Source organism: Psammomys obesus, unplaced genomic scaffold (genome assembly GCF_907164565.1).
Source record: "Psammomys obesus unplaced genomic scaffold, mPsaObe1.curated_primary_1811, whole genome shotgun sequence".
Classification (NCBI taxonomy): domain Eukaryota; kingdom Metazoa; phylum Chordata; class Mammalia; order Rodentia; family Muridae; genus Psammomys; species Psammomys obesus.
The window spans coordinates 2,408,582-2,435,837 of NW_026586589.1; the positions used below are offsets into that span (position 1 = coordinate 2,408,582).

Below are 27,256 nucleotides of genomic sequence, written 5' to 3' on the forward strand. Positions count from 1 at the left end.
ATAGATAGATAGATAGATAGATAGATAGATAGATAGATAGATAGATAGATAAGATAGAAAATAAAGCAAGACAATGACCCAAGATATGGTGAACAAAGACTTTTAGTTGTCAACTTTAGTGAACTTGGAGTGCCCCATATTGGCAATGTTAAGTAAGTGAGGTTGCAAAAAAATGGATCATCCTACTGGGTTTATAGAAAGGTAAATGCTGGAATCACCTGGGTTTTAGCTTCATAGCTGTGTCCTAGAAGTATTTTGAAGGTTTAAACAATATTGATGCTTAGATCCCATTCTTACAGATTCTGGTTCATCTGGCCTGGGATGAGGCCAAGGAATAACCTTTTCAAGCCTATAGGTGATTATGATGTGCAGCCAAAGATAGAGCTACTGAGCTTAAGCAGGCTGGTTAGGAATCTGAGATGACTTTTTCTTGCCCTCTCTTGAAGACTTAGTAGTAGAGAAACCACACTGATTTTTTATGGTTATCATGAAACTCCACTGTATGGGGAATGGAAACAAAAGTCGAACAATACCTTGCCAAACTAGAACTCTGATTTCATCCAGGTCTCAGTGCTACCAAATCTACAGGTGTATAGAACTTCTACTTTAATTTCTTTATATTAAAAAGTACATAAAACTGGAACTGGAAAGGGACATGGGTTTATTTCAGTATGAACAAATCAGAGTGAGAAGGAAACTAGTCATAGCATTCCTTTTTATGGAAATAACTAGAAAATAAATAGAAGATATACCTACAAGATAATTTCACCAGTCCCTACCCAGAGAAAAATGGCTTGGCCCCGGGTCATCTCCATTTTCTCCATTTTCTATTTCAGAGAAGACTTTATATTCAAGTCTAGATTTGAGACAGATTGCAGGGGTAATTGGCCAGCAAGTTTTTATAGGACTTTGTCTCAAAAAATGAAGTAGAGAGTTATTGAAGAAGACATTTGATGCCAAATTCTGACTTCTATATGCATGTAAACACATGTGCATGTCCACATACATGAACACATACACATGCAAGCCACACAGACACACACACACACACACACACACACACACACACACACATACACACGCAGACAGAGAGAAAGATGGCAGGAGGAATACACGTGTCTTTATTTAAATCTTAATGGTGTACACTTATAATCCCAACACTTGGGATGTAGACATAAGAGGATCAAGAGTTCAAAGTCATCCTTAGCTATATAGTGAGTTTAAGGCCAGCTTGAACAATTGAAAAATCATGCTTCAAAAACAGGAAGGAAAGAGGAGGAAAGAAGTGAGGGGAAGAGAAAAGGAGAGGAGAGGAGAGGAGAGGAGAGGAGAGGAGAGGAGAGGAGAGGAGAGGAGAGGAGAGGAGAGAAAAGAAGAAAAGATTGCAATACTACCTCGTCCAGTCTCCAGCCTGTTCTCTTAGCACTGGATCACTGTTGTAGACATTGTTTAAAAGCGCCCTGTAGGACACGCTGCTGTTCTCCGTAGATTTGCCGTGACCCCTTTCCTATGCTGTGCAAGTCTTCCAGGTGCTGTGTGCATTGATGTAATGATTCTCAGGTGTGACCTGCTTTGGATAACTGTTATTTGGCACCTAGGGACTCATTGTCTGACCCACATAAATGGTTGGGAAAGCCTGAGAAAGCCAAGATCTGAAAACAGATTGCATTTGGAGGTTCAAAGACCTTGGCTTGAGATTTTGGGATATTGGGCTGAGACCAGTATTTCAGGATTTCACCTGATAGCACACTCCAGGTTGGCTCACCCACTTTTCTCTCCTTTTTCTCTCCCTTACCATTTTATTTTGGAATGATTTCTATAACACACCATTTGACTTGGAGTCTGTCCCTGGAGGAATATGAAATAACACATGTCTTTTTCTGGGAGAACATGGACCAAAATGTGCACCTGCCTAAAGTTGGGCAATTTTCACCTGGGAATAGAAGCCTACTTTCCATCTGTTAGCTGAATCAACATCTCGAATGGGTATTACATCTGTCTGTTAGGCATCTGCCCCACATACAGAAAAATTGGCACTGGAAAATTTAATAATAGCAAGGTGACTGTGTCTCATCAAAGGAATCACGTGAGAGATATGAGTCACTATCTAAACTTTTTGCTTTGGCATCAGAAATAGCAGTATGACCAAGTGGCCACGTTTCCCAAAGCTTCTTGTGGAGTCCTGTAGGTTCCACATGGAAGATCTTGGGACTTGGTACCAGAGTGGAATGTTGTTGCCTCAAATGGGAGGAGGTGCTGAAATGGAGAGTGAACACTCTTGCTGATGTTCTAGCCATTACTTTATAGTGAAGATGGAGTTGGGACACAGCATGGCGTTCAGAGCCCACATGGGGAGACCCCCAGAGCAAGCCATGCAAAGAAAACATTAAAAATGCCCATCTTCACATTGGGAGAGACAGAAGTCAGCACTGGAAATGAATGCTGCATGAGGAAATGGATTTTGAACTACTTTATTCTTCTTTTCTTAAGACACCAAGATTTTCATATTAAAATGTCCCTACTACAAACAACCCTTAGTAGTTGCAACCATTTTCACAAGGTTGGAGATATGACTTCAGAGTGGGTTATTCTCATTTAGGCATGTATTTATCATTACCAGAGAAGTGAAGGCAGTATGTGTTTGAGAATGGTGAGAATAAAGTTTCTGTAGGAAACAGACACAATAGACATGCCCCTGTCTCTCTCCTCCACCACTTCCCTTTTCTCCGTGTCACCGTGCTGCTCTTTCTCCCCTGGTTGTTGAGAAGAGATGGATGAACTGGCAGACAGATTCATCTGCCTAAAAGGCTTATAGCTTTCTGGTGACACTTGCAGTTTATCTCTGAATGGATAAGCTGCAGATGCGGTGGGCCTGTGGGAACTGCTGAATTTGCTTCCACACAGTAATCCCAATCATATGTGTACCATATGTTGACTCCATAGCTTAACCTCTAAAATGTCCTTATTCTCTCCCTCTCTGTGATTTCATATGAGGTAGAATACAAACTAAGCAGTTTAGGCCATCAACTTAAAAAAAAATGCTCAGGTGTCCCTTTGTGCATTGTGTTGGTTTATGGGAAAAGAACATTTTTAAAAGGAACTCGGCTGTGAAGGAGGTCTGAGCTGCTTTTGCTGAGTTGACACTCATAGATCACTGAACTCTCAGGTTTGTCCTCATCCCTTCAACCTGATTATTGCAGAGCCGCTTGTCAATTCAAGCAGACTTAACAGCTAGATAGAGAGGATGGGACTAAGTCTGTGGTGATGCAGTACTTTCTTTCACCAGCCTTGAACAACTGAATGTCCAGAATGCAGCAATGACCCTTGTTCTTGGCTCATCACAGCTTCATTCTCATGCCAGTGAGGGGGCAGTACATGAAGCCATCCTTGGGCTCGTCTTGATCCAGCCTATCACAGGATAGTCCAGGAGAGCAGTAAGCGATTCTAGGAGGAGAATACGGCTCTTGAGAGCCTCCGAGGGCTTTGGGGTCTTCATTGATTAACCAAGGATGAGGAAGGGATTCAATGCAGAAAAAGAAGATCAGCTAAGAAACCAAGACAAAGGTCTTATCATGTGGACATTGTTAAGAAGAGAGGAGAAAAGCAGACTATATCTTAGGAGAAAGCAGGGGCTCACAGCTCTTTTCAGGGTTTATAGGAGTGAATTAGTTGGATACAGATCAGGATAGGAAAATTGACTAGAAGGCATCTTACCTAAATCCAGTGTGTAGTATTGTTAGATTCTATTGCTAGGTTCAGTAGGAAACCTAAGAGACTGTGTAGTTCTTCTTTTACTTTCCTTAATGATCAGAGGCCCTTGAATAAAGGACTCTCAATTAATCAAGCTGTCATTAGCACTCTTAACAGATGAAAAACTTTACTTAAGGCTGTTGTTACATAAAGAGCAATGTGTGTCTTCACAATTTTTTGCATTCACCCATCTACTCCTGTTCATGTTTTTTAGATTCGGGTCTTTGGTGTTTCTGCTATTTGGTAGTAACCCGTAGTTTAGCTGATAAACATTGGGCTATTTCATTCAAGAAAGACTCCAGAGATGAAAATGGAATAAATTTAAATCATAGTTTATGTAGCGACTAGATTCACCTGGATTTATGGGCATAGAAGGCTTTCACACATGCCCAGTCACATGGAACTCTTGAAGCACTGTGCGTGCTCAGATATCATCCATGTTTCTTTTGGGGCCCACATACTCACCTGCATTCATCTATATGTTGCCTTAATTTTTATCAATTGATCCAGTAATCTGTGAGTGCATGATCCGTGATGGGAGTGTCATATCAGAGAACAACTCACAGAGTCAGTCATCCCCTTCCATATTTACGTGAATTCCAGAGCTCAAACTCAAGTTAGCAGGCATGCCGGCAAATGCCCTATCCTCCTGCACCATCTCAGCAGCTCTGGGCATCACTCTCCTTTAGAGTGAGACACTCGGGTGCTGTAGATTCTCATCCACACTGCTCAGATGCAGTGTGTGCTTCCTGTGACACTTCCTGTGACACTGACCTCATTCACTCCTATGTTACGCTTACATCCTCTGGACAGCTAGGCTCTCCTTCAGAGGTACACAAAAGACAACAGACGTGCTCATATCTATCCAAAAGCCTTATTCATCCAACTGTGTCACTCACTCACATGTTTCTTATTTGCATGAATCAGCATCTTTATGTTCAGAGAAAAGTAAGGACTATTTGCCCCAACAGTGATACTACAAGTTCTTGGAAGGAGTTCCTTCGTAGCCTTTGTTCAACTTAATCCAGTAGCCCTGGCCTCTGTATTTTACCCAAATCATGATTTGTAATCCGGTGTCTTTGGATAGATAATCTAACTGGACAGTTGAAGCCTATGCTACTCTGTTTTCATAAAGCATGTGGTATGTTATGTTTAAATGATGGGAACATTTAAACAATCACCTCACTAATCACCTCACTAATTCACATACATTTTAACACTTCTCAGACAATTGGTCTTCTGTCTTAGATCATGTATCTCACAGTAGAACTGAATCCTTCTAAAAGGTGTTTGTTTAAGAAAAAGACATGGTGAACACTCCAAAGGATAAGGACTTTTTATCCAATTCAACAACTTTTGAGTACTTTCCCAAAAAGAATCTGTATACTTGGCATACAGTTGGTATTCAGTAAAGGCTGTCATCTCTCTGCACACACTTACACCTCCTTATATCTTAGTTGAAGGGATGATAAGAGACTACTTGGCAGGCGCCCCTGGGAATCACTGTTTACCCTTATTAAAGTTTCTGTATCCATCCAGATTTGGCTTCCTGCTTGTTTTCAACTTCAATTAAATCCACGTTGATTCATTTCAACAGATGTTCATTGATCACTTACTTAGAGTCAGGCGTGCACCTCTTGGGCACTGTGTGTATGTGGTGGGAAAGGGGATAGAATGGCTCAGAGATAACTAGGCCACAATCTCACTTTTGCTAAGGATATAATCGAGCCAGCAAGGCATGTGCCTCAACTCATGCTTTTGCAAAATCAATTCAACAATGATGAATGAGTTGGGAATAATGCATTCTGGACAGATCTAGACAGGCTTCATGGAGTAAATATAAAAACGCATGGTAATACCGGAGGTCTTTTATAGGCAGAGATGTCTAGCATTGGTGGGTGTTTTAAATAGAAGAAGCACAGCTGGTGATGGAGAGGGTCAGGCATAAGGATGTTTGTATCATTGATGGGTGTCTGTAGCTGGTGAAGTTAGTAGACATCAAGAGATGATCACCTGAAGGAAAGCTGAAAGCCAAGCACAGAGAGTTCAGCAGCTAATGTGAGGAGTTTAGGCTGTACAATTTGGACAAAAGAGAAACTATGGAAGTGCTGGAAGGGACATAGTATTATATGAGTGGAAGCAAAATGGATAGCTAGGCAGAATGATCAAATGAATTGGGGGCAAAGAAACGAGTTGAGTCTAGGTGGAAAGTAGGCAAGTACCTGGCCTAAGCATTAGCAATGGGAGAAAGCTGGGTCAGGTGTAACACTGCTGAGGCTTGGACCATAGAGTTTGTTGGTTGGATTGAAGAGTGAGCTCTACGTAGGTGAGATCTAAGATGAGCCAGACTCAAGATCTTGGTACTGTTCAGATGGTGGTCATAGTCTTCAAAAAGTAAATCCACCCAGAAGGAGCAGAAGGTTCAGATAGAGTAGGGGCTGAGATAAATTTTGGATGTGCCTTATATGAACTGGTATTGGGATCTTTGTATGAAGACAGATTTCTACAGAGGTATAAGGTTGAAAATCTGAAAAAGGAGCAAGGATTATTTTTTCCAGACTGAAGTGATATCATTGTCTCCTCACAAAGGAGTTATTAACACACAGTAAGTGATAGTGAGATTGCCAGTCTACAGAGTGACTCATCTACCTTTCTTCTTTCTTGTCCAGTGTTTACCAGCTGGTTGTCAAGGAGGAGCGACTTCAGAAGTCCCGGAGAGCAGCTGACATTATTGAGTGTTTCTCAGTACCTGTGAGCTACCGGAATGCCTCCAACCTCGATTCTCTACACTACTTTGCTGCCGAGTTGAAGCCCTCCAACCTGCCTGTCACCCAGCCATTTACAGTGGGAGACAACAAGACCTACAATGGCTACTGGAATCCTCCCCTCTCCCCATTGAAGAGCTACAGCATCTACTTCCAGGCACTTAGCAAAGCAAATGGAGTAAGTACAACATTACTTACCTGGTTTAGATTCCCCCCCTTTCAAGTGCAAAGGTGGTGAGCCAACGCCAGCCCTCACATCTTTTGAGATTTGGAAATAATACCTCTTAATTTGCATATTATTGATGGTTGCATTGATGCGTAAGAGTTGCAATATAGAAAGACATATATATATAAATATTGCAATATAGAGTTGCAAATATAAAGATTTAAGTAGTTGCAATATAGACACCGCATATGTCATGAGGCTTAGCTGTATGGCTTCTATTAAAATGTTTGTAAATTTCTATTAGAGTATGGAAAAGGTGCTACACTGAAGAAAATCACACAGCTTGAGTTATGAGTCTTTTATCTGTAGTTCTGATGTCTATCAGTGTTTGGATGCAGAAGGAACATGTTTTAGTTCATGTTTTGAATGATTTATCATAACTGTGAGTCACATTCAAAAAATTTTTTTTAAAAAAACAAAGTAACTATTTTTGTGTCAAGTATTTCCTTGGTCCAGTAGTTGTGTCACTCAGCATAACACATTCACAGGGCTGGAAGAAATCACAAAGGACATCCATCACCTTTCCATTCATTCCCACCTACCCCTGAATACAATAATATGCTTCAGTTACTATTAGCACATTAAAGTCAACGTTTGTTAGCGCCTTCAATGACAGAGAACTTACCTTGCTCTTTTGGGGGTGTCAATGTGGGGATTATGACACTATGAAAGGTTTGTAATGTAATTATTTAATTTTTCCTTGATGGTATCTTCTTCCAAGTATTCTTCCATTATACTTTTTAGGGGTTTATAGAGCAATATAATCATCTTTAAGGTATTTATTTCTATAGCATACAATCTTTACTACCACCCACTTACTCACTCTTAAATCACACTGATCGGGTATGATAGTACTTCTTAAAGTTAGTATTTTCCCATTTAGGGTGCCTTTATGGACATATTCCAAGCTTTCATAATTTATTCATCAAGCATATGATGACCACTGTCATGTGCAAATTCCTGTGGTTCAAACTACGGTTAGTATGTGCCCTCCAGGAGATTATAGATCTGTGAGGAAGCCGGAAGTATGCTGCATCATGCAGAGTCTCTACAGAAGTGACACTGTCACAGCAAACAGGGACTGAGACCAAAGCAAGAGTGGTGGCGTGTTCAGAGAACAGTTTAGTCTGTCGATAGTAACCACTGCCTGAGGAAAAAAACATCCTGGACTGAGAAAATAATTAACATTTAGACTGTCCACATGCCCATTTAAATTCTACTTTGATATTTCAGTTCTGCATTTATTACTGGTTCAAGCGACACTCCTCACAGAGTGTAAAGCTACAAAGAGAGGCTGCCAGACTGCCTTCCACCTGTCCATCTGGTCCCCACTCTGCACGAAGCACTCTGATGTATTGAGCATGAAGACATAAACATGGAGCAAGGCATCTGGGGACCCTTCTTGCTTTCAGATCTCTGAATCCCACGCTGGCCCATACTGTGCTTCAGCACAGCTCTCCCATAACATATGACTCTCTCGGCTCTCAGCACATAGAGAGAGATAGAGTTGTGTTTCCAGTCTGCTAATGAGGATGAGAGCCTATGCCCCAGTCTCAAGTTACCACATCCCCACACAGTACTACTCAGGGAGCTAGCAACACACCAAGACTACTGGTGATTGATTATGCCTGGTGTTTTTCTAACCCAAAAATTGACTGGCTGTGAAAGAGACATCAGGTGACACCGAACATGTTGTGGATGGTTTTCTCCTCAAATATCACTGCATAGCCCCTTCTCTGGAAGACACAAGGTTTTGACACATGGGAAAAACAACTAGGGTATTCAAGCTGCATTTGCCTTACATGCAGTTCCAAGAGGAACAAGGCCATGAATTACCTGTGCCTTTCACACCACATCATCTGTTTTACGATTGTAGAAGTGTAATTTCCAGCAAAGATACACAGCAGGGAGAGTATTGTATGCATGCTTATGCAAGTTGTTTGAGGGTGCAGTTGGCCTCACACACACAGTGAGAGGAAAAGCAGTCAGGTGTGGGCACTCAGAGTGCATTTTTCTGGCAAGGAAAACGGTACACATTGCTTAAAATTGCTGTCTTTAGTATTAAGTTGTATTGAAAAAAATGAGCAAAAGGTCATAGGAACAGAGCAGCTATTCCCATTCTAACAAATCTCTGCCTGGATCCTTTCCTATTCTGTGAATCAGAGAGGCCAGCAGACAGTGCAGTTAAAGCAGGCTTTGGAGTGTGATCAGCCACAAACTCCAACAGGCACATTCATTGTTCTTAAGGAGATACATCAGGAAGCCTGCTCCTTGGTACACAGAGCCACCTCCATGCCCTGCCTCTAATAAATCATTCAAAGAACAATTGACTGAGCAATGAATCAAAACAAAAAAAGCAAGAATAGAGAAGAATGGAATAAAAGACCCATAATGAGCAGGAAACTAATTAGACATTGCATTAATGCTAAATAATCATTCCAAACACTTTACAAAACAGGAGGTTAATGTAAAAAGCAATTACTTAGAGGAAAAGCACAATGTAAAAATTAATGATTGTGATTTGGGTCCAAAATTCACTATCATGTCAGCAAGACACTAGGCATTGGATGAAGACTGAAATATCTGAACAAAAATCTGTACTTTTCTCATATAAGATAAAAGCAAATAAATAATTACTGCTTACATGCTGGGAATTTTTGAAATCTAGTTTTCAACATACAGGTGGCCCTCCAGTAATAGAAAATAAAATAGTAACAATATGCAAAGAAACAAAGGAAAAGCAAAGTTTCCGAAATTATAAAGAAACATGAAAATCAGCAACTTGAATGGAAGAGGAAAACATTATATTTGGTGATGTAAAGATGAAGTAATGTTATTCACTCATAAATGGGGACAATAGCTTTGATAAAGTAAAAAACAGAACTCAGCAAGATGCATCATGTTAATGTTTAAAGCAAAAGATGCAAAAAAGTCCTTTGAAACTATAGCAAATAAGGAGGGAGGGAGGGATTGTCTCTTATTACAGAATGGGTGTAGACCAAATTGAATAATTTACTACCAGTCAGTTTCATCCCTTCCTATTCTACCTGCCAGCTTTATTCAGGACAAGGTGAGAGAATTTAGAACTCAAGAATCTTCATTCTGTGTGTATTAGGATGGTTTATCAGCTTAGCAGGTGATGGTAAATCCAAACTTTAAAATCAGACTGCCTGAATACAAAACCCTGGTGGCTGTGCGGCTTTAATTAAGCTATTAAAAGCATTAGATACGGTTGGTTAATTAAAAGAACATCTATCAAGCACACACTATTTGTCACAAAGGACAAAAAAAAAAGTTGTGGAAAACTTCAGTGAGCAGACAAAATTCTCTGCCTGAATAATGTTTGCATTCTAATGGGAAAGAAAACAAAATAAATAAGGGAAATAACTTACCAAATGATGAATTACTAGTTGTAGTCATGTGGATTCATTCATTAAGTGCTGACAATTGCACAGAGGATAAATACATTTTGTAAGTTTTGTTCTGATTATGAGTGTCTGGGGGGGTGTTCTCCCAGCCCCATGCATGCTATGGAAATTTTGACCCTGGTGTCCATAATAAGATTTTCAAAGCCTCCTCAGGTGTTTGCACGAGGTTTATCCACTGGTCTGTAAATTGAAATTTTGCCCGATTAGTGAGTTTGTGTTTTGCCCATTGATGTTTTGCCCACAGATTGATCAGCCAGCCATCTTGCAGAGAGAAAGGTAGAGCTAGTTGCATGAGTGCTGTCCTTGGTGCTGGAGTGTCAGTGCCCCCACTTGGAAGTCAATCTGTATTGTAACCATATGTTTTGGATATAGCTATATAATGACATTTTAGAGTTGGATAAAATTTGAAGTGTCATATAATCTAGACCAGAAGAAGAAGAGAGGAAAGAAATATCCAAGGAAGCATTCTCAGCGGGGTGTCCCCATGATTACTGCAATTCTATAGAGTGAAAGTTGGTTGATTCCTTTATGGGGCAGGTAAAATGATCAGAACTTTTTCCTTACATAACAAACAGTTATTTCTTCCTAAATCTTATCTCCTAGTCCCTCTGATTGCCTTGATCAAACCAAATCTTTTTTCTATCAACCTTTCAGAGGAAGTAATATGCAGTACCCACTATCTGCCTTTAGCCATCTACCCCTTGCCTTGCTATAGGACGTGCAGCTCTTCTGCTCTCTACATCTCTCTCATCAGTTTCTTTTGTTTTTTGATGCTTGGCTTCTTTGTTCCAATGACTACTACAGAGGAATTTTAATTCAGAGCATGGCTGATCTGGCAAGAGATCACATCCAAAGACCTTCTAGGTTGTGTGATCTGGCTAGAATAAAAACACACCTTTAATCCAGCAGATAGGGACAAGCAGATCTGAATTCAAGACCAGCCTGTTTCAACAAAACAGAGCAAGTTTCAACAAAAGAAAAGCTTAGGTCCAGGAATGGTGGTACACACCTTTAATCCAAAACAATGAAGTTAAAGTTAATTTGTAGAAGGAAACACCCATGTTTGAAAGTCATGTCTAATTGAGTGGCAGAAAAAGTGATGAATCATAGAAAATTTTGACAGAATAGGATACACTCGACTCTCACAAGAAGAGATTAAAAAGGCGAAGCTACTTAAGGGGAATGCACAGAGAGAGGAGGCAGTTTTACAGGGACAGAAATAGGGACAGTTTGCAGAGCGAGAGCTCAGATGAAGACAAAATGAGCCAGATAATGAGAACGAGCCAGGAGATTAGAAAAGTTTGCAGGTATTAGTTTGAGGCCAAGCTGAGCAATTCAGAGTCCAAGAGAAAAGGCCATATTGAATAAGTTAGCTGTAAGAGGAGTTTGAGCCAGAACAGCTGAATTGAACCAGCCAGCCCAGAACTCAGGAAGAACAATAAAGGGTGAGCTTATAAAGCAGTAACTCTCAGAGGCTGAAAACATTCTAGTCCTAGATTAGATTATATGGAGGCTAGAACCTTCCAAGACAAGGGCTACATTAGCAGACAGAGGCAGTAAGCCTCTGAGACAACAATTGAAATAGGCGAATAAAAGGTCATTTTTAAAAATTTTTATTTAACTTTTATTAATTACACTTTATTCATTTTGTATCCCCCCATAAACCCCTCCCTCCTCCCCTCCCAGGCCCACCCTCCCCCCCTTTCTGCATGCATGCCCCTCCCCAAGTCTACTGATAGGGGAGGTCCTCCTCTCCTTCTTTCTGATCTTAGTCTATCAGTTCTCATCAGAAGTGGCTGCATTGTCAGGGTTCTAGGTTATCTCCATGGATAGTCCTTGGTTGGAGTATGAGTCTCTGGGAAGTTCCCTGTGTTCAAATTTTCTTGTTCTGTTGCTCTCCTTGTGGAGTTCCTGTCCTCTCCAGCTCTTACTATTTCCCACTTCTTACATAAAATTCCATATAAAAGGTCATTTTACAGACTCCTTAAATAGAGGCTTCACAGGCCAATACAATGTCTCAATTACATTTTAACTAACTTCTATCTTGAATGTTTCTTAAGAACTTATCAAACATTTCAAGATGTCTTTCCTCACGTTGAAGCCTTAATACAAGGCTGCATCTCTCTTCTCCTGACTGTAGAACTAGAGACCTCTTCATTTTCAATGTCCAGTCCTCCAAGAATTGCTCTGCAAGCACCTAGGAGCCCATGCCAGTATTAATGAGATAGCATCTTATTTTATTTTACAACACCAATTCTCTTCATCTAATTTTCTTTTATAGTACTAATTATTTTAAAACTACATATATTTTCGTACACTGCGTGTATTTCCTGTTATACTGAGAATGCCCACAGTGAGGATGCCTGTCTCGGATTTTGTTGCTATTGCTACTGCAGTTTCTCTCATTCATTTGTTCTTTTGTTTTGGGATGTTGTTTGGATGGTTTTTGGGTTTTTTTGTTTTGTTTTGGTTTTTGGTTTTATTTTTTTGTTGTTGTTGTTGTTTTTTTTTTTGCTTTATTTTCCCATGCTATGTTTATTCTTAAACCTAGAGGAAATACTCAAAGTCATTTAATTAGTTGATTAGTATATATACTATCAATTATTCCCTGATATATGTGAGACTCAGTTTCCTCAACTGTTAGCTGAGTTATTAATTCATCTTTAATGGTCATCTCATTGGATACATTTTAAAAGATCTTTGTTATTTCTTTTTTATTATTATCATTATTACAATTTATTCAATTTGTATCTGGGCTGTGGCCCCCTCCCTTGTCTCAGCCCCAAATCACCCTCCCTCCATCTTCTCCCTCTATGCCCCTCCCCTGGTCCACAGATAAAGGAGGGCCTCCTCCCCTTCTCTTTGACCCTAGCCCATCAGTTCTCATCAGGACTAATTGCATAGATTTCCTCTGTGGCTTGGAAAGGCTGTACACCCAGGGAAAGGTGATCAGAGAGCATGACACTGAGTTCATGCTAGAAAAAGTCCCTGCTCCCCTTACTAGGGACCCACTTGGAGACGAGTCCATGGGCTATATCTGAGCTGGGGTATTAGGTCCTATCCATGCATTGTTCTTGGTTGGGGTATCATTCTCTTCAGGGGCCCCAGGGCTCAGTTTTTATGGCTCTGTTGGTCTCCTTTTGGAGCTCCTGTCCCCTCCAGGTCTTTCTGTCTCCTTTCATAAGATTACCTGCACTCTGCTTTGAGTCTCAGTATCTGCTCAGTATCTGATACATTGATCAGTAGAGTATTTTAGCAGCTGTTTCTGGTAGGCTCCTGTCTGTTCCCTGTCTTCTGCTTCCGATGTCTATCACTTTTGTCCTTCTGAGTGAGGATTGAACATCTTCCCTAGGGTCTTTCTTGTTGTTTAGCTTCTTTAGGAGTACAGATTTTAGTATGTTTATCCTATATATTATGTGGCTAATACCCACTTATGAGTGAATATATACCATGTGTTTCTATCTGCTTCAGGGTTACCTCACTCAAGATGATCTTTTCTAGTTCCCACCGTTTGTCTGTAAATTTCATGATTTCCTTGTTTTTAATAGCGGAATAGTATTCCATTTTGTAAATGTACCATAATTTCTGTATCCATTCCTATGTTGAGGGACATCTAGGTTGTTTGCAGATTCTGCCTATTGCAAATAGAGCTGTTGTGAACATGGTTGAGCAAATGTCCTTATTGTATAGGGAACATATTTTGGTTATATGCCTAGGAGTGGTATAGCTGGATCTTGAAAAAGAGCTGTTCTTAATTTTCTGAGAAAGCACCGGATTGATTTCCAAAGTTGTTGTAAAGTTTACACTACCACCAGCAATGGAGAAGGGTGCCCCTTTCTACACACCCTCTTCAGCATGTGTTATCACTTGAGTTTTTGAGCTTAGCCATTTTGATGGGTGTAAGTGAAATCTGAGGGTTGTTTTGATTTGCATCTCCCTGATGACTAAGTATGTTGAGCATTTCTTTAAGTGTTTCTCTGCAATTCGATATTCCTCTTTTGAGAATTCTCTGTTTAGTTCTGTACCCCATTTTTAAATTGGATTACTTGATTTGTTGGTGTTTAACTTCTTAAGTTCTATAAATTTTCTGGATATTAGCTCTCTGTCAGATATAGGGTGGGTGAATATCCTTTCCTAATCTGTAGGCAGTCGTTTTGTTCTGACAACAGTGTCCTTTGCCTTACAGAAGCTGTTCAGTTTCATGAGGTCCCATTTGTTAATTGTTGATCTTAGAGCCTGTGCTGTTGGTGTTCTCTTCAGAAAGTTGTCTCCTGTGCCAATGAGTTCAAGGTTCTTCCCCATTTTTTCTTCTAACCGATTTAGTGTGTCCAGTTTTATGTTGAAGTCTTTGGTCCACTTGGACTTTAGTTTGTGTAGGCTGATAAATATGGACCTATTTGCATTTTTCTATACGTAGACATCCTGTTAGACCAGCACAATTTGTTGAATATGCTATCTTTTTTCCATTGTATGGTTTTGGCTTCTTTGTCAGAAATCATGTGTCTGTATGTGTGTGGGTTTATTTCTGGGTCTTCTATTCAATTCCATTGATCCAACATTCTGTTTCTATGCCATTACCATGCAGGTTTTTATTACTGTTGCTATATAGTATAGCTTGAGATCAGGGATGGAGATACCTCCAGAAGACCTGTTATTGTAAAGCATTGTTTTAGCAATTCTGTGTTTTTTGTTTTTCCGTATGAAATTGAGAATTGCTCTTTCAAGTTCTGTAAAGAATTGTGTTGGTATTTTGATGGGAATTGCATTGAATCTGTAGATTGCTTTTGGTAGGATGGCCAGTTTCACTATGTTAATCCTAATGATCAATGAGCATGGCAGATCTTTCCATCTTCTTGTTTCTTCTTCAATTTCTTTCTTCAGAGATTAGAACTTTTTTTTCATATAAGTCTTTCATATGCTTGGTTAGAGTCACACCAAGGTACTTTGTGTTATTTGTGGCTATTGTAAAGGGTATTGTTTCCTTTTTGTTTCCTTAATTTCATTCTCAGCCCTTTTGTCTTTTGTATACAGGAGAGCTACCAATTTTTTTTTTTTTAGTTAATTTTGTATCCAGCCACTTTGCTGAAGGCTTTATCAGTCGAAGGAGTTTTCTAGTAGAATTTTGGGATTCACTCATGTATACTATAATATCATCTGTGAGTAGTGATACTTTGACTTCTTTTCCAATGTGTATTCCCTTGATCTCCTTTTGTTGTCTTATTGCTCTAGCAAGGACTTCAATTACTATATTGAAGAGATATGGAGAGAGTGGGAAGCCTTACCTTCTCCCTGATTTCAGTGGGATTACTTTAAGTTTCTCTCCATTCAGTTTGATGTTGGCTATACGCTTGCTGTATGTTGCTGTTGTTGTGTTTATGTATGTGCCTTGTATCCCTGATCTCTCCAAAACTTCAAACATGAATGGGTGTTGGATTTTTGTCAAATGCTTTTACAGCATCTAAGGAGATGATCATGTGGTCTTTTTTTTTTTCCTTCTCTTTGTTTATGTGGTGGATTACATTGATGGATTTCCATATATTGAACCATCTCTGCATTCCTGGAATGAAGCCTACTTGGTCATGGTGGATGATATCTTTGATGTGTTCTTGGATTCAGTTTGCAAGTATCTTATTGAGTACTTTTGTGTCAATGTTCATAAGAGATATAGGTCTGAAATTCTCCTTTTATTTTGGGTCTTTGTGTGGTTTAGATATCAAGGTGAGTATAGCCTCACAGAATGGTTTTGGTAATGTTCCTTCTGTTTCTATTTTGTAGAATAGTTTGAAGAGTATTGATGTCAGCTCTTCTTAGAAGGTCTGGTAGAATTCTGCACCAAAACCTCCTGGCCTTGGGCTTCTTTTGGCAGGGAGACTTTTGATGACTGTTCCTTTCCTTGGGGGATATAGGACTGTTTAATCTATTTATCTGATCTTGGTTTAGCTTTGGTGAATGGAATCTATCAAGAAAATTGCCCGTTTCATTTATTTTTCAAATTTTGTGGCATATAGGCTTTTGAAGTAAAGCCCAATGATTCTTTGGATTTCCTCAGTGTCTGTCATTATATGCCCCTTTTCGTTTCTGATTTTGCTGATTTGGATAGTTTCTCTTTGCCTTTTAGTTTGGCTAAGGGTTTGTCTATCTTGTTGATTTTTCTCAAAGAACCAGCTCTTGGTTTCATTGATTCTTTGAATTGTTTAATTTGTTTCTAATTTATTGATTTCAACACTGAGTTTGATTATTTCCAACTGTCTATTCCTTTTCTGTGTGTCTGCTTCTCCCCCCCCCCCCACCAGGGCTTTCAGGTGTGCCATTAAGTTGCTTGTATGAGATGTCTCAAACTTCTTTCTGAAGGCACTTAGTGCTATGAACTTTCCTCTTAGTACTGCTTTCATTGTGTCCCATAAATTTGGGTAAGTTGTGCCTTCATTTTCATTGAATTTTAGGAAGTCTCTAATTTCTTTTTTATTTCTTCCCTGATCCAGCTGTCATTGAATAGAGAGTTGTTTAGTTTTCATGTGTATGTAGGCTTTTTGTTATTTCTGTTGTTGATGTCTAGTTTTAGGCCATGCTGGTCTGGTAGGATACAAGGGATTATGTTTAATCTTCTTGTATCTGTTGAGGCTTGCTTTGTGTCCAACTATATAGTCAATTTTGGAGAAAGGTTCATGTGGTGCTGAGAAGGTATAATCTTTTGAGTTTAGGTGAAAGGTTCTGTAGACATCTATTAGGTCCATTTGATTTAGGACCTCTGTAAGTGTCATTATTTCCCTATTTAACTTCTGTCTTGATGATCTATCCCTTGGTGAGAGTGGAGAGTTGAAGTCTCCCACTATTAAGGTGTTGGGATCAATGTGTGATTTCGGCTTTAATAATGTTCAATTTACAAATGCAGGTCCTCTTGTATTTGGGGCATAGAAGTTCAGGATTGTGATGCCCTCCTGGTGGATTTTTCTTTGATAAGAATGAAGTGTCTCTCCTCATCTTTTTTTATTAATTTTGTTTGAAAGTCTATTTTATTAGATATTAGTATAGTTACTCCAGCTTGTTTTCTATGTCCATTTGCTTAAAAAGAAATCCAGTCTTTTACTCTGAGGTAGTATTTACGTTTGTTGAAGAGGTGTGTTTCTTGGGTGCAGCAGAATGTTGGATCCTGTTTCCACAACCATTCTGTTAGTCTGTGTCTTTTTATTGGAGATCCGAGTCCATTGATCTTGATAGATAATAGTTACTAATGAATGTTAGTTCCTTTTATTGTGGAGTTGGTGGTGATAGTGTATTTGTGTGCTTGTTGTTGTTTTTTTTTTTATTTTTGTTGTTGTTGTTATTGTGAGGTTATCTAATCTTGTGTTTTCTTTCTTGGCTATAGTTGATTTCATTATATTGGAGTTTTCCTCCTAGTATCTTCTGTAGGGTAGGTTGCTGTGTAGATATTATTTAAGTTTATTTTTGTCATGGGATATTTTGTTTTCTCCATCTATGTTGATTAAAAGCTTTGCTGGGTAGAGTAGTCTGGGTTGGTATTTATAGTCCCTTAGAGTCTGCATGACATCTGCCCAGGCCCTTCTGGCTTCATAGTTTCTGTTGAAAAGTCTGGTGTGATTCTGATAGGTCTACTTTTATATGTTACTTGGCCATTTTCCCTTGCTGCTTTTAACATTTTTTCTTTGTTCTGTAGATTTAGTGTTTTGAGTATTATGTGATGTGAGGAATTTCTTTTCTGGTCTAGTCTATTTGGTATTCTGTAAGTCTCTTGTATGTTTAAGGACATCTCTTTAAGTTGTCAAATTTTTCTTCTATGATTTTCTTGAAAATATTTTCTGGACCTTGGAGCCTGGAATTTTTTTTCTATTCTTATCATTCTTAGATTTTGTCTTTTCATGGTGTCCTTGATTTCTTGGATGTTTTGTGTTTGAGACTTTTATGATTTTATTTTTTCTTTGAGAGATGTATCAATTTTTGCAACTGTGTCTTCAGCATCTGAGATTCTCTCTTCCATCTCTGTATTCTGTTAGTGATGCTTACCTTTGTGGTTCCTGATATTTTCTCTAAGTTCTCCAGCTCCAGGGTTTTCTCTGTTTGTGTTTTCTTTATTGATTCTAACTCTGTTTTCATACATTGTACCATTTCCTTCATCTGTTTGAATGTGAATTCCTGTCTTTCCATGATGGCATCTATTTTTTTAATCTGTTTCCTCTTTTTGTGCCTCTATTTGTGCAGCTATATTGCCTGTATTTCTTTGAGATTTTTGTTCATTTCCTCTTTTTGTGCCTTTAATAACTCGATAAGCATAGCTTTAAAATCATTTTCCAGCGTTTCCGATGAATTAAAATATCCATTGATTTGGGGGGTTGCAGGTGATGTCCTGAATTTTGTTGAATGTGTTCTTAAGCCTGCCTCTAGCCATCTGACAGTCAGTAGCCTTTGCTGTTTGTTCCTGGAGCCTGAACTGCAGCCTGGGTCTGTCTGTCCCTGGAGTCTGGAGTCTACTTCAGGAAGATGAGAGAGGTCCTCTGGTTTGAGAGTGGGTGTTGGTGTTTCAGATGCAGCTAGGGGAGGAAGGTCACAGGCAAGTGCACAAGCTCGTAAACACAGGAGTGTGCATGTAGGTGTGCCTGCCAGGAAGGGTGAAGTGTAAGGGAAGAGTGCAAGCACAGGCTGTGTTGCAGGTGCCTTTTGATGTTCACAGGCACAGTGCAAGTGCTCAGCTGCCCTGAATGGCTCACTGCCCTACAGGCCTGTCTAGGGATTGTGCTCCAAGCGCTCAGATCTTGGAGACCCACAGAACAGGGGCTTCAATGTTGAGAAGGCTGTCCCAGAGATCCCTATGTTGCGCATAGTGGGGTGTGGGTGGGAGGGATCTGATGTCTGGTTGCTAGTATAAAGGGACCCTGATCTGGGACTCTGTAAGCACTCTCTTGCAGAAGTACTCACTAGCAGGCCTGTGTGGAAAGCGCTGAGGGCCTGAGAACTCACTCACAGGCATATGCGGTAATCTCAGAGAGACCCAAGTTTTCTACCCTCGGATTTGGGTCTCCTGTTTGGCCTTTAGAGTAAGGATGCGCCCCACATGTGGGGCTAATGCATTCCCCACTGCTGCTGCGTCACTGGGGCAAGTGGAGCAAGGGAAGGGAAGGTGCAGCTGAAAGTTCAGAGAGTCGAGAGTTCACCACTCTCAGACCCCAGAGATGTCCACAGGCTAGGAGGTGGGGCCTAGATCCAATCTGTCCCAGCTCACAGGTTGCCCCTCTATCCCGGGAAGCCTCAAAGTCAATGCTCTGGCTTCAGCCACCCATTTACTCACCAGTTTTGGAGTTTCAGACCTTTTGCCCTTCAGAAAAGGAGCGCACTGGTCGCTGCCATCTTGTAGCTCCTAAAAAGATTTTAATAATGAAAGGCATTTAAAGTTATGTCACTATAGTCTGAATTTCCATTTGTTGTAAAATGAAAGTTGTGGTCCTAAGCTATTTCATCATGGACAGATGAACCCTAAAGGGCCTCCTTCCCACTCTAGTAATTAGACTTCTCACCCAGATTTCTCATTTCCCAAGCTCTGAGAGCCTGGACAGCCTTGATTTCCTCCAGACCTTCCTAAGAACATGCAGCACAGCTGTCTCGGTGATACCACAGTGGGTGGGTACAGTTTTATATTGTTCCTTTCCCTTAGTGTCTCAGACTGAGCACTGCTAAACCTCTGCTTCTCTGCATCCCCACCACCATTATCTGTGATTGTGAAGTTGAAAGGACCATAATTAAGGGTTGGATGCAAAACAAATGTGGCAAATTCATGCAAATATCTATTAGAAGCCATGTTATGTTGGGCGATGCTACTGTGCTTGTTCTGTTTATTTCAAAAGAAAACTCTTTCCTTGCCATATCCTGTCTCTGTGGAGGGTCCATTTTACTTGGATGATGCCTCTGCAGAACACCAAGCTAAATAAGCTAAGCAGGAGGCAGGAGAGTGGTTGTTCTCTTTTCCTTCTTCTTCCAGCTCTTGAACTCAATTGCCTCTTGAGAGCAGTGGGAAGCCAGATGCTATGTTGAATGGCTCGCCATATTTGTGGTATAATCACATAATAATAGTTGGGATCATCAAGGAAGGGCTGGATTGGTGTGGGAGGGGACTTTATGCCTCTGAATGAATTGGAAGAGATTGCATTTAGTTGTACCTAAGCCCTGTGAAAAGAATGTTTGCATATGGATGTGTTTTCTGAGACATAGTGGAATAGAAAGCACTGAGTTTGGAATATCAGATAGACTTAGTTTTGAATTATGGCTCCTCTTAACTATCTAAAGATATAGAACCCTAGCCCTACCTGGCACATGTCTGTCTCCAGAGTCCGGGCTTCATTCCCAATTTGTCTGCTGAGGCTTTCTAGGTCTGAATAGATTCTGTTTACTGGGGCTCCCCCTACCCTCTCAGGCATCTCTGCCTCCAAGGCTCCCTCTGTCCTTTGAGCTTTATCACATGCTCTTAAGAACTCTCAACTTCTGTTAGTGCCCTTCTGGGGGCTTCAACAGCTTTCTTCTGGTAAAAAGAAAATTCCCTGAGTGTCACCTTGTACAAATACCAAGATGAGTTCTCCCAGGTTGCTAATTTATTTTCACATTCACTTACAGTTCATGCAATTTTATTATCATGGTATGAGGCCTGAGGGAGCAAGAACTTTTCCCTTCCCATGCAAATATACTTTAAATTCATTTGGAGAAGGAGATGAAGGTTACCCAAATGTTGACAGCTGATAATCTTGTCAGCTGTGCCTCAGGCTTCAATGCTCAGACCCAATATCCAATCCATCTTATGGAAATTGCAGTCAAGGCTTCCATGTGGGTAAGGTCTACATTTCCACTGAGTCCTGCAAAGGACAAGAAATGAGAAGTTGGTATAATAAAAAAGCAGGAAAATCTTTGGACTTGGAAAAATGAATTCCTGCATTTAAGAACTTGGTTGTATCAGTTATTATCTACATGAGTGAGAATTTAAATAGCAAAGCTGGGTCTTTTCATCTTTCAAATGGGGTGAGATGTACCCTCCTTGACTCATAGAGTTTATGCAAGAAGTAATGAATAGGTGATAATTCTTTGTGAACAAGCACCCAAGGACCTTTCAAATGAAGATACAGGTACCAATTTGGAGCTATAAATATTTAGGATTTATGTGGGATGTGTGGATTCACCATGCATCCATATAAAATAAATGTTTTAAGACTCTCAAAAAATCTCAGTGGGTAATGGTGCCTCGCCACCAAGCCTAATGACCTGGTAACAAGTCCCAGGACAGACAAAATAAAATTAATAAAAATTTAAGTAAGTATATAAATATTTTGCATGCATGTATATATACATGTACAGATGTATAAAATGAATTACATGTATTCATATTGTTAAAGACTTTAAGTTAGCTTAGGAATCTTAAAACAGAAAAAAGAAAAATCATTGAGTAAGTGTAAGGAGTTAATGAATCATCTTTAGCACTTAAGCTCATGGGAAACCAAGGCGGAAAGAATTATATGATCGGCTTGCAGAGTTCTTCTATTTGATAGATGCAAGCATGCATGGTTTTCATAAAATAAATTAAGAGAAATTTTTACATACATGCCTACATAAAAGACCTGGAGGAGACACTGGTTGGTATCATAAGACTTTTTTTTCCCTTCAAACACTCAATTAGTCTTTTCTATATCAATTCTGTGAAGTCTGGGGTTACAGTATTAGAATTTAATGGAACCATTTGCACTCAAAGATTCTGTTTCTTGTGCTATAAAATAGTATTCATTCTGCTAATTAATGCTATTAAATAAGATTAATGGATTTCCAGGTGTGTCTCTTTTCAGAATTTTTGATCTACACTCTGAGTGGGGGCTTGCATAGATGGCCTATGATCGGACATTAGGAAATGACATGTATGCTCCAAGTGTCTTGTGTAGAAACTGTTGCTGCTCCTAGTGTTAGATCAATGAGATTGTAGATAGTAAACACAATACCTGAAAACGGGAGTTGGTGCTTGGAATACAATGCTTACTATGAGACATCATTATTAAATTGCCATATATTTCAAGAGAGAAGAGGTGCACTAACACAAGACTAAACAAAATCTGTAAGGATATTTGGTTTTAAAACTTATCAATCAGTTTTTAATAGATTGTGGGGGTGATGCAGGAGGGGAGTATTCAGGAAGAATGAACAACACCAGGTGGTGCTCGGAGTGTACAAAGACACCATGTGGACACGAAGCTCAGTAATAGGAAAGAAGGGAGACTGCAAAGGAAAGACGGTTTGCTATATTTAGACACCAGTGGAGACTGGGGACAAACTTCCTACAGGACCTCTGAAGGCTGCCCATCTTATGTCATGGCTTTCACCTTTGCAGACTCAAAACTTCACTTATTAGGTGACAAAGTATGAAGACTGAAAGGAAACAAACCTGTAAGAAAGGGTCAAAACAACAGATAAGTGGGTTTTTTTAATTTTGTTTTGTTTTGTTTTTGGTGTTTGTGTTTATTCTTCAAAAATGTCATACAATTTTTGTCATTGTTGTTTCCTTTCCAAAGTCCTCCCAGATCTTGCCCTTCCCTTCTCACCCAAATTCATGTTCATTTTATCTAAAATGAGAGAGAAAGAGAGAGAGAGACAGAGAGAGATCTATGAGGTCCATTTTGTGACCACTTACTCCTGAGCATTGGCCCTGCCCTGGAGTGTGAGCACTCCTTCATACAAAAATAAAATAAATAAATAAATAAATAAATAAATAAATAAATAAATAAATAAATAAATAAATAAATAAATAGACTTGTCCTCTCCCAGCAGAAATCAAGTGCAATAGCTTCTTGGGTAGGGGTGGGTCTTTGTTTCCAGTTCTGCTTTTATGTGCTGGGGTTTCGTCTGGCTAGAGCTTCTGCAGGTCTTATTCATACCGTCACAGTCTCTGTGAATTCGTTGTCCATCTTTCCTGTTGTGCAGGGAAAACACAATTTTCTTAAAGTCGTCCACCGTCTCTTGCACTTTCACCCCTTCTTCCATATAAATTCTTGACTCTAAAGGAGAGAGGTATGATAATGTTATGGGGTCCTCCTAGATTCAACACAGCTAATACCCCAGGTCAATGCAGATGACCAAAAGTTATTGTAATCAAACCACTACTGACTGATCAGGGCTGCAGAACAGACTTGAAAGCTTAACTTCAACCCCGAGACAGAATGTTGCAGAGCTTTTAAGCATGAAAACCACTAACATCTGTGCCAAGTTAGTTTCATTTTTTCCACCAGTCAGGACTTAGGGATAGGGGACTTCCTTAGGAAGATGTCTTTGTGGTACACTTACCCTGTTTCCACTGGTTGGGTTGTTCATCTGCATCAGGGAGACTTGCCTATCACTCATGTCTCAACTTGCCAACTGAGATGTCATTTACCCACATACATGTCTCTCTCTGCCAAGCAGGATGTCAGTTACCCAAGGAGATCTTGGGAACTTAAACTTTATTTGACCCATATTTAAAATGAAAGTTTTATTTAAAATGGCCCCAGTATGGTTCTTTCTTACAATAAATACACTCCCAAATCCCTCAATTTCTTTGTTTTTTCAATTTATTTACTTTATATCCCAAGGGTATTCCCTCCCTTCCTCCTCTCATCTCAGTTTCCCCCTTCCCCTCCTTCTCCATTTGCCTTTCTCATTTCCCCCAGAAAAGGGGAGCTCCCTCCCCCCTTCCTGTATCAACACTCCCAGCACATCAAGTCACATCAGGACTAAGCATCTCTTCATCCCCTGAGGCCAGGAAAGGTAACACTGACGGGGGAAGTAATCCAAAAGCAGACAATAGAGTCCATATTAGAAACAGCCCCCACTCCATTTGCCAGGTGTCCACAAATGAAGACCAAGATGCCATCAGCCACGTATGTGCAGGCGGCTTGGGTCCAGGCCATGCCTACTCCCTAGTTGCTGTCTCAGTCTCTGTAAGGCCCCACGGGACTGAAATATTTGGGTCTGTTGCTCTTCTTCTGAGGTTCCTGTCCCCTCCAGGTACTACCATCTTTCCCCCAACACTTCCACAGGACCGCCCCCCCCAGCTCCGCCCCATGCTTGGCTGCAAGTCTGAGCATGTGTCTAGATCCGCTGCTGGCTGAAACCTCCCAGAGGACAGTCAAGTTAGACTCCTATCTGCACACATAGCAGAGCATCATTAATAGTGTCAGAGGCTGGCTCTCTACCATGGGGTATCTGTCAGGTTGGGCCAATAATTGGATGGACATTCCCTCAATCTTCATTCCCTCTTTATCCCTGCACTTCTGGTTGGCAGGGTAATTTTTGGATTGTGTTGGTGTGTTGTTTTGACCACCTCCTAGCCAGGCAGGAGTGGCAAAATATCTCAATTTTTACATGTGGTCCAGTTGGGGATCTTTGTGGATCTACTACAAGATGAAGTTTCTCTGATCTATGAGTACAGCCATAGTTTGTCATTAAGAGTCATTTTATTGCTATATCCACTCAGCATATTTTATGTGTATTCTTTTTAAAATTTATTTATTTTTTTAATTAATTACAGTTTATTCACTTTGTATAACCCTTGTCTCCTCCCATGCCCACGCTCCCTCCCTCATCTCTTCCCATGCCACTGTCCAAGTCCACTGATGGGGAGCTCCTCCTCCCCTTCCATTTAACCCTAGCCCACCAGGTCTCACCAGGACTGGCTAAATTGTCTTTCTCTGTGGCCTCGTAAGGCTGCTCCCCACTCAGGGGGAGGTGATCAAAGAGCCAGCCACTGAGTTCATGTCCCTGTTCCCATTATTAGGGAACCCACTTGAAGACTGAATTACCATGGGTTACATCCATGCAGGGGTTCTAGGTTATCTCCATGCATGGTCCTTGGTTAGAGTATCAGGCCCAGAAAAGACCCCTGTGCCAAGAATTTTTGGTTCTGTTGCTCTCCTTGTAGAGCTCCTGTTCCCTCCAGGTTTTTTTTATCTCCCCCTTCTTTCATAAGATTCCCTGTACTCTGCCCAAAGTTTGGTTATGAGCCTCAGCATCTGCTTTGATACCCCGCTGAGTAGAGCCTTTCAGAAACCCTCTGTAGTAAGCTCCTGTCCTGTTCCTTGTTTTCTCCCTCTTCTGATATCCATCCTATTTGCCTTTCTGACTGAGGATTGATCATCTTACCCAGGGTCCTCCTTCTTGCTTAGCTTCTTTAGGCGTACAGATTTTAGTATGTTTATCCTCTATTATATGTCTAATATCCACTTATAAGTGAGCATATAGTAGGTGTGTCTTTCTGCTTCTGGGATACCTCACTCAGGTTGATTTCTAGTTCCCATCATTTGCATGCAAATTTCCTTGTTTTTAATTGCCAAGTAGTATTCCAATGCATAAATTTACCACAATTTCTGTATCCATTCCTCAGCTGAGGGTCTTCTGGGTTGTTCACTCAGTAGATTTTTAAATTTATCTGTTGTTTTATCTCGTGCAAATTTCACCCTCAGCGTTCCTTTGCTCAGTGAAGTCCAGGCTGCACAAGGCCTTTCACACCGCTTCCATGTACAGTCATTTCCAAATACTATTTGTGCTTTACTTTAAACTTCTCTGTAATCCATGTTTCTCAGTTCCAATGCCACCACTGTATCTCAGATATCCTTATGCCTCCACTGGAAAACTTTAGCATGTTCCTAGTTTTAAAATACCCACAACCATGATTTCTTACCTCAGAACCATCTTCTAATCACAGCAAGTACAGTGTGAAAAGTACCCTCATTTCCCATGAGCAAGGCAGGACTCTGAGAAGCTGTGTATTCCAGAATCAAAAGGCTGAGCTCTTGCTTTCACAAAGCCCCATATAAAACTTCAGGATGCTCTTTTGGATATATGCCTAGGAGTGGTATGGCTGGAAGCGCTATTCCTAGTTGTCTGAGAAAGCGCCAGATTAATTTCCAGAGTGGTTGTACAAGTTTGCATTCATACCAGCAGTGGAGGAGGGTTCCCCTTTCTCCACAACCTCTCCAGCATGTGTTATCACTTAAGTTTTTCATCTTGGCCATCCTGATGGGTGTAAGGTGAAATCTCAGGGTTGTTTTGATTTGCATTTCCCTAATGGCTAATGAGGTTGAGCATTTCTTTAAGTGCTTCTCTGCCATTCGATATTCCTCTACAGAGAATTCTCTGTTTAGCTCTGTTCCCCATTTTTTAAGTTGATTACTTGGTTTGCTGCTTTTCAGCTTCTTTAGTTCTTTACATATATTCGATATGAGTCCTCTGTCAGATAAAGGGTTGGTGAAGATTCTTTCCCAATCTGTAGGCAGTCGCTTTGTTTTGATGACGGTGTCCTTTGCTTTACAGAAGCTTTTTAGTTTCATGAGTTCCCATTTATTGATTGTTGCTCTTAGAGCCTGTGCTATTGGTGTTCTGTTCAGGAAGTTTTCTCCTGTACCAATGAGTTCTAGGGTATTCCCCACTTTTTTTTCTAGCCGATTTAATGTGTCTGGTTTTATGTTGAGGTCTTTGATCAACTTGGAATTCAGTTTTGTGCAGGGTGATAAGTATGGATCTATTTTCATTTTTCTACATGTAGACATCCAGTTGGACCAGCACCATTTGTTGAAGATGCTATCTTTTTTCCATTGTATGGTTTTGGCGTCTTTGTCAAAGATCAGGTGTCCATAAGTGTGTGGATTTATTTCTGGGTCCTCTGTTCGGTTCCATTGATCCACCATTCTGTTTCTATGCCAGTACCATGCAGTTTTTATAACTGTTGCTCTATAGTACAACTTAAGATCAGGGATGGAGATGCCTCCAGAAGATCTTTCATTGTAGAGGATTGTTTTAGCAATTCTGGGTTTCTTGTTATTCCATAGGAAGTTGAGAATTTTTCTTTCCAGGTCTGTAAAGAATTGTGTTGGTAATTTGATGGGAATTACACTGAATCTGTAGATTGCTTTTGGTAATATGGCCATTTTTACATTTGCTCAACCATGTTTGTAGCAGCTTTATTTGTAATAGCCAGAAGCTGGAAACAACCCAGATGCCCCTCAACTGAAGAATGGATGCAGAAATTGTGGTACATCTATACAATGGAATATTACTCAGAAATGAAAAATAAGGAAATC

General features: G+C 40.2%; 1 protein-coding gene across 1 annotated transcript in view; it reads left to right on the forward strand.

Annotated features, from left to right (window-relative positions):
• Ptprt (protein tyrosine phosphatase receptor type T) overlaps positions 1–27,256 on the forward strand; it is an 835,658-nt gene that overhangs the window by 576,433 nt on the left and 231,969 nt on the right. Inside the window, exon 11 of the mRNA XM_055602221.1 lies at positions 6,420–6,693. Coding sequence (XP_055458196.1) covers positions 6,420–6,693 — 274 coding nt within the window. The remainder of the gene's footprint in view (positions 1–6,419; positions 6,694–27,256) is intronic.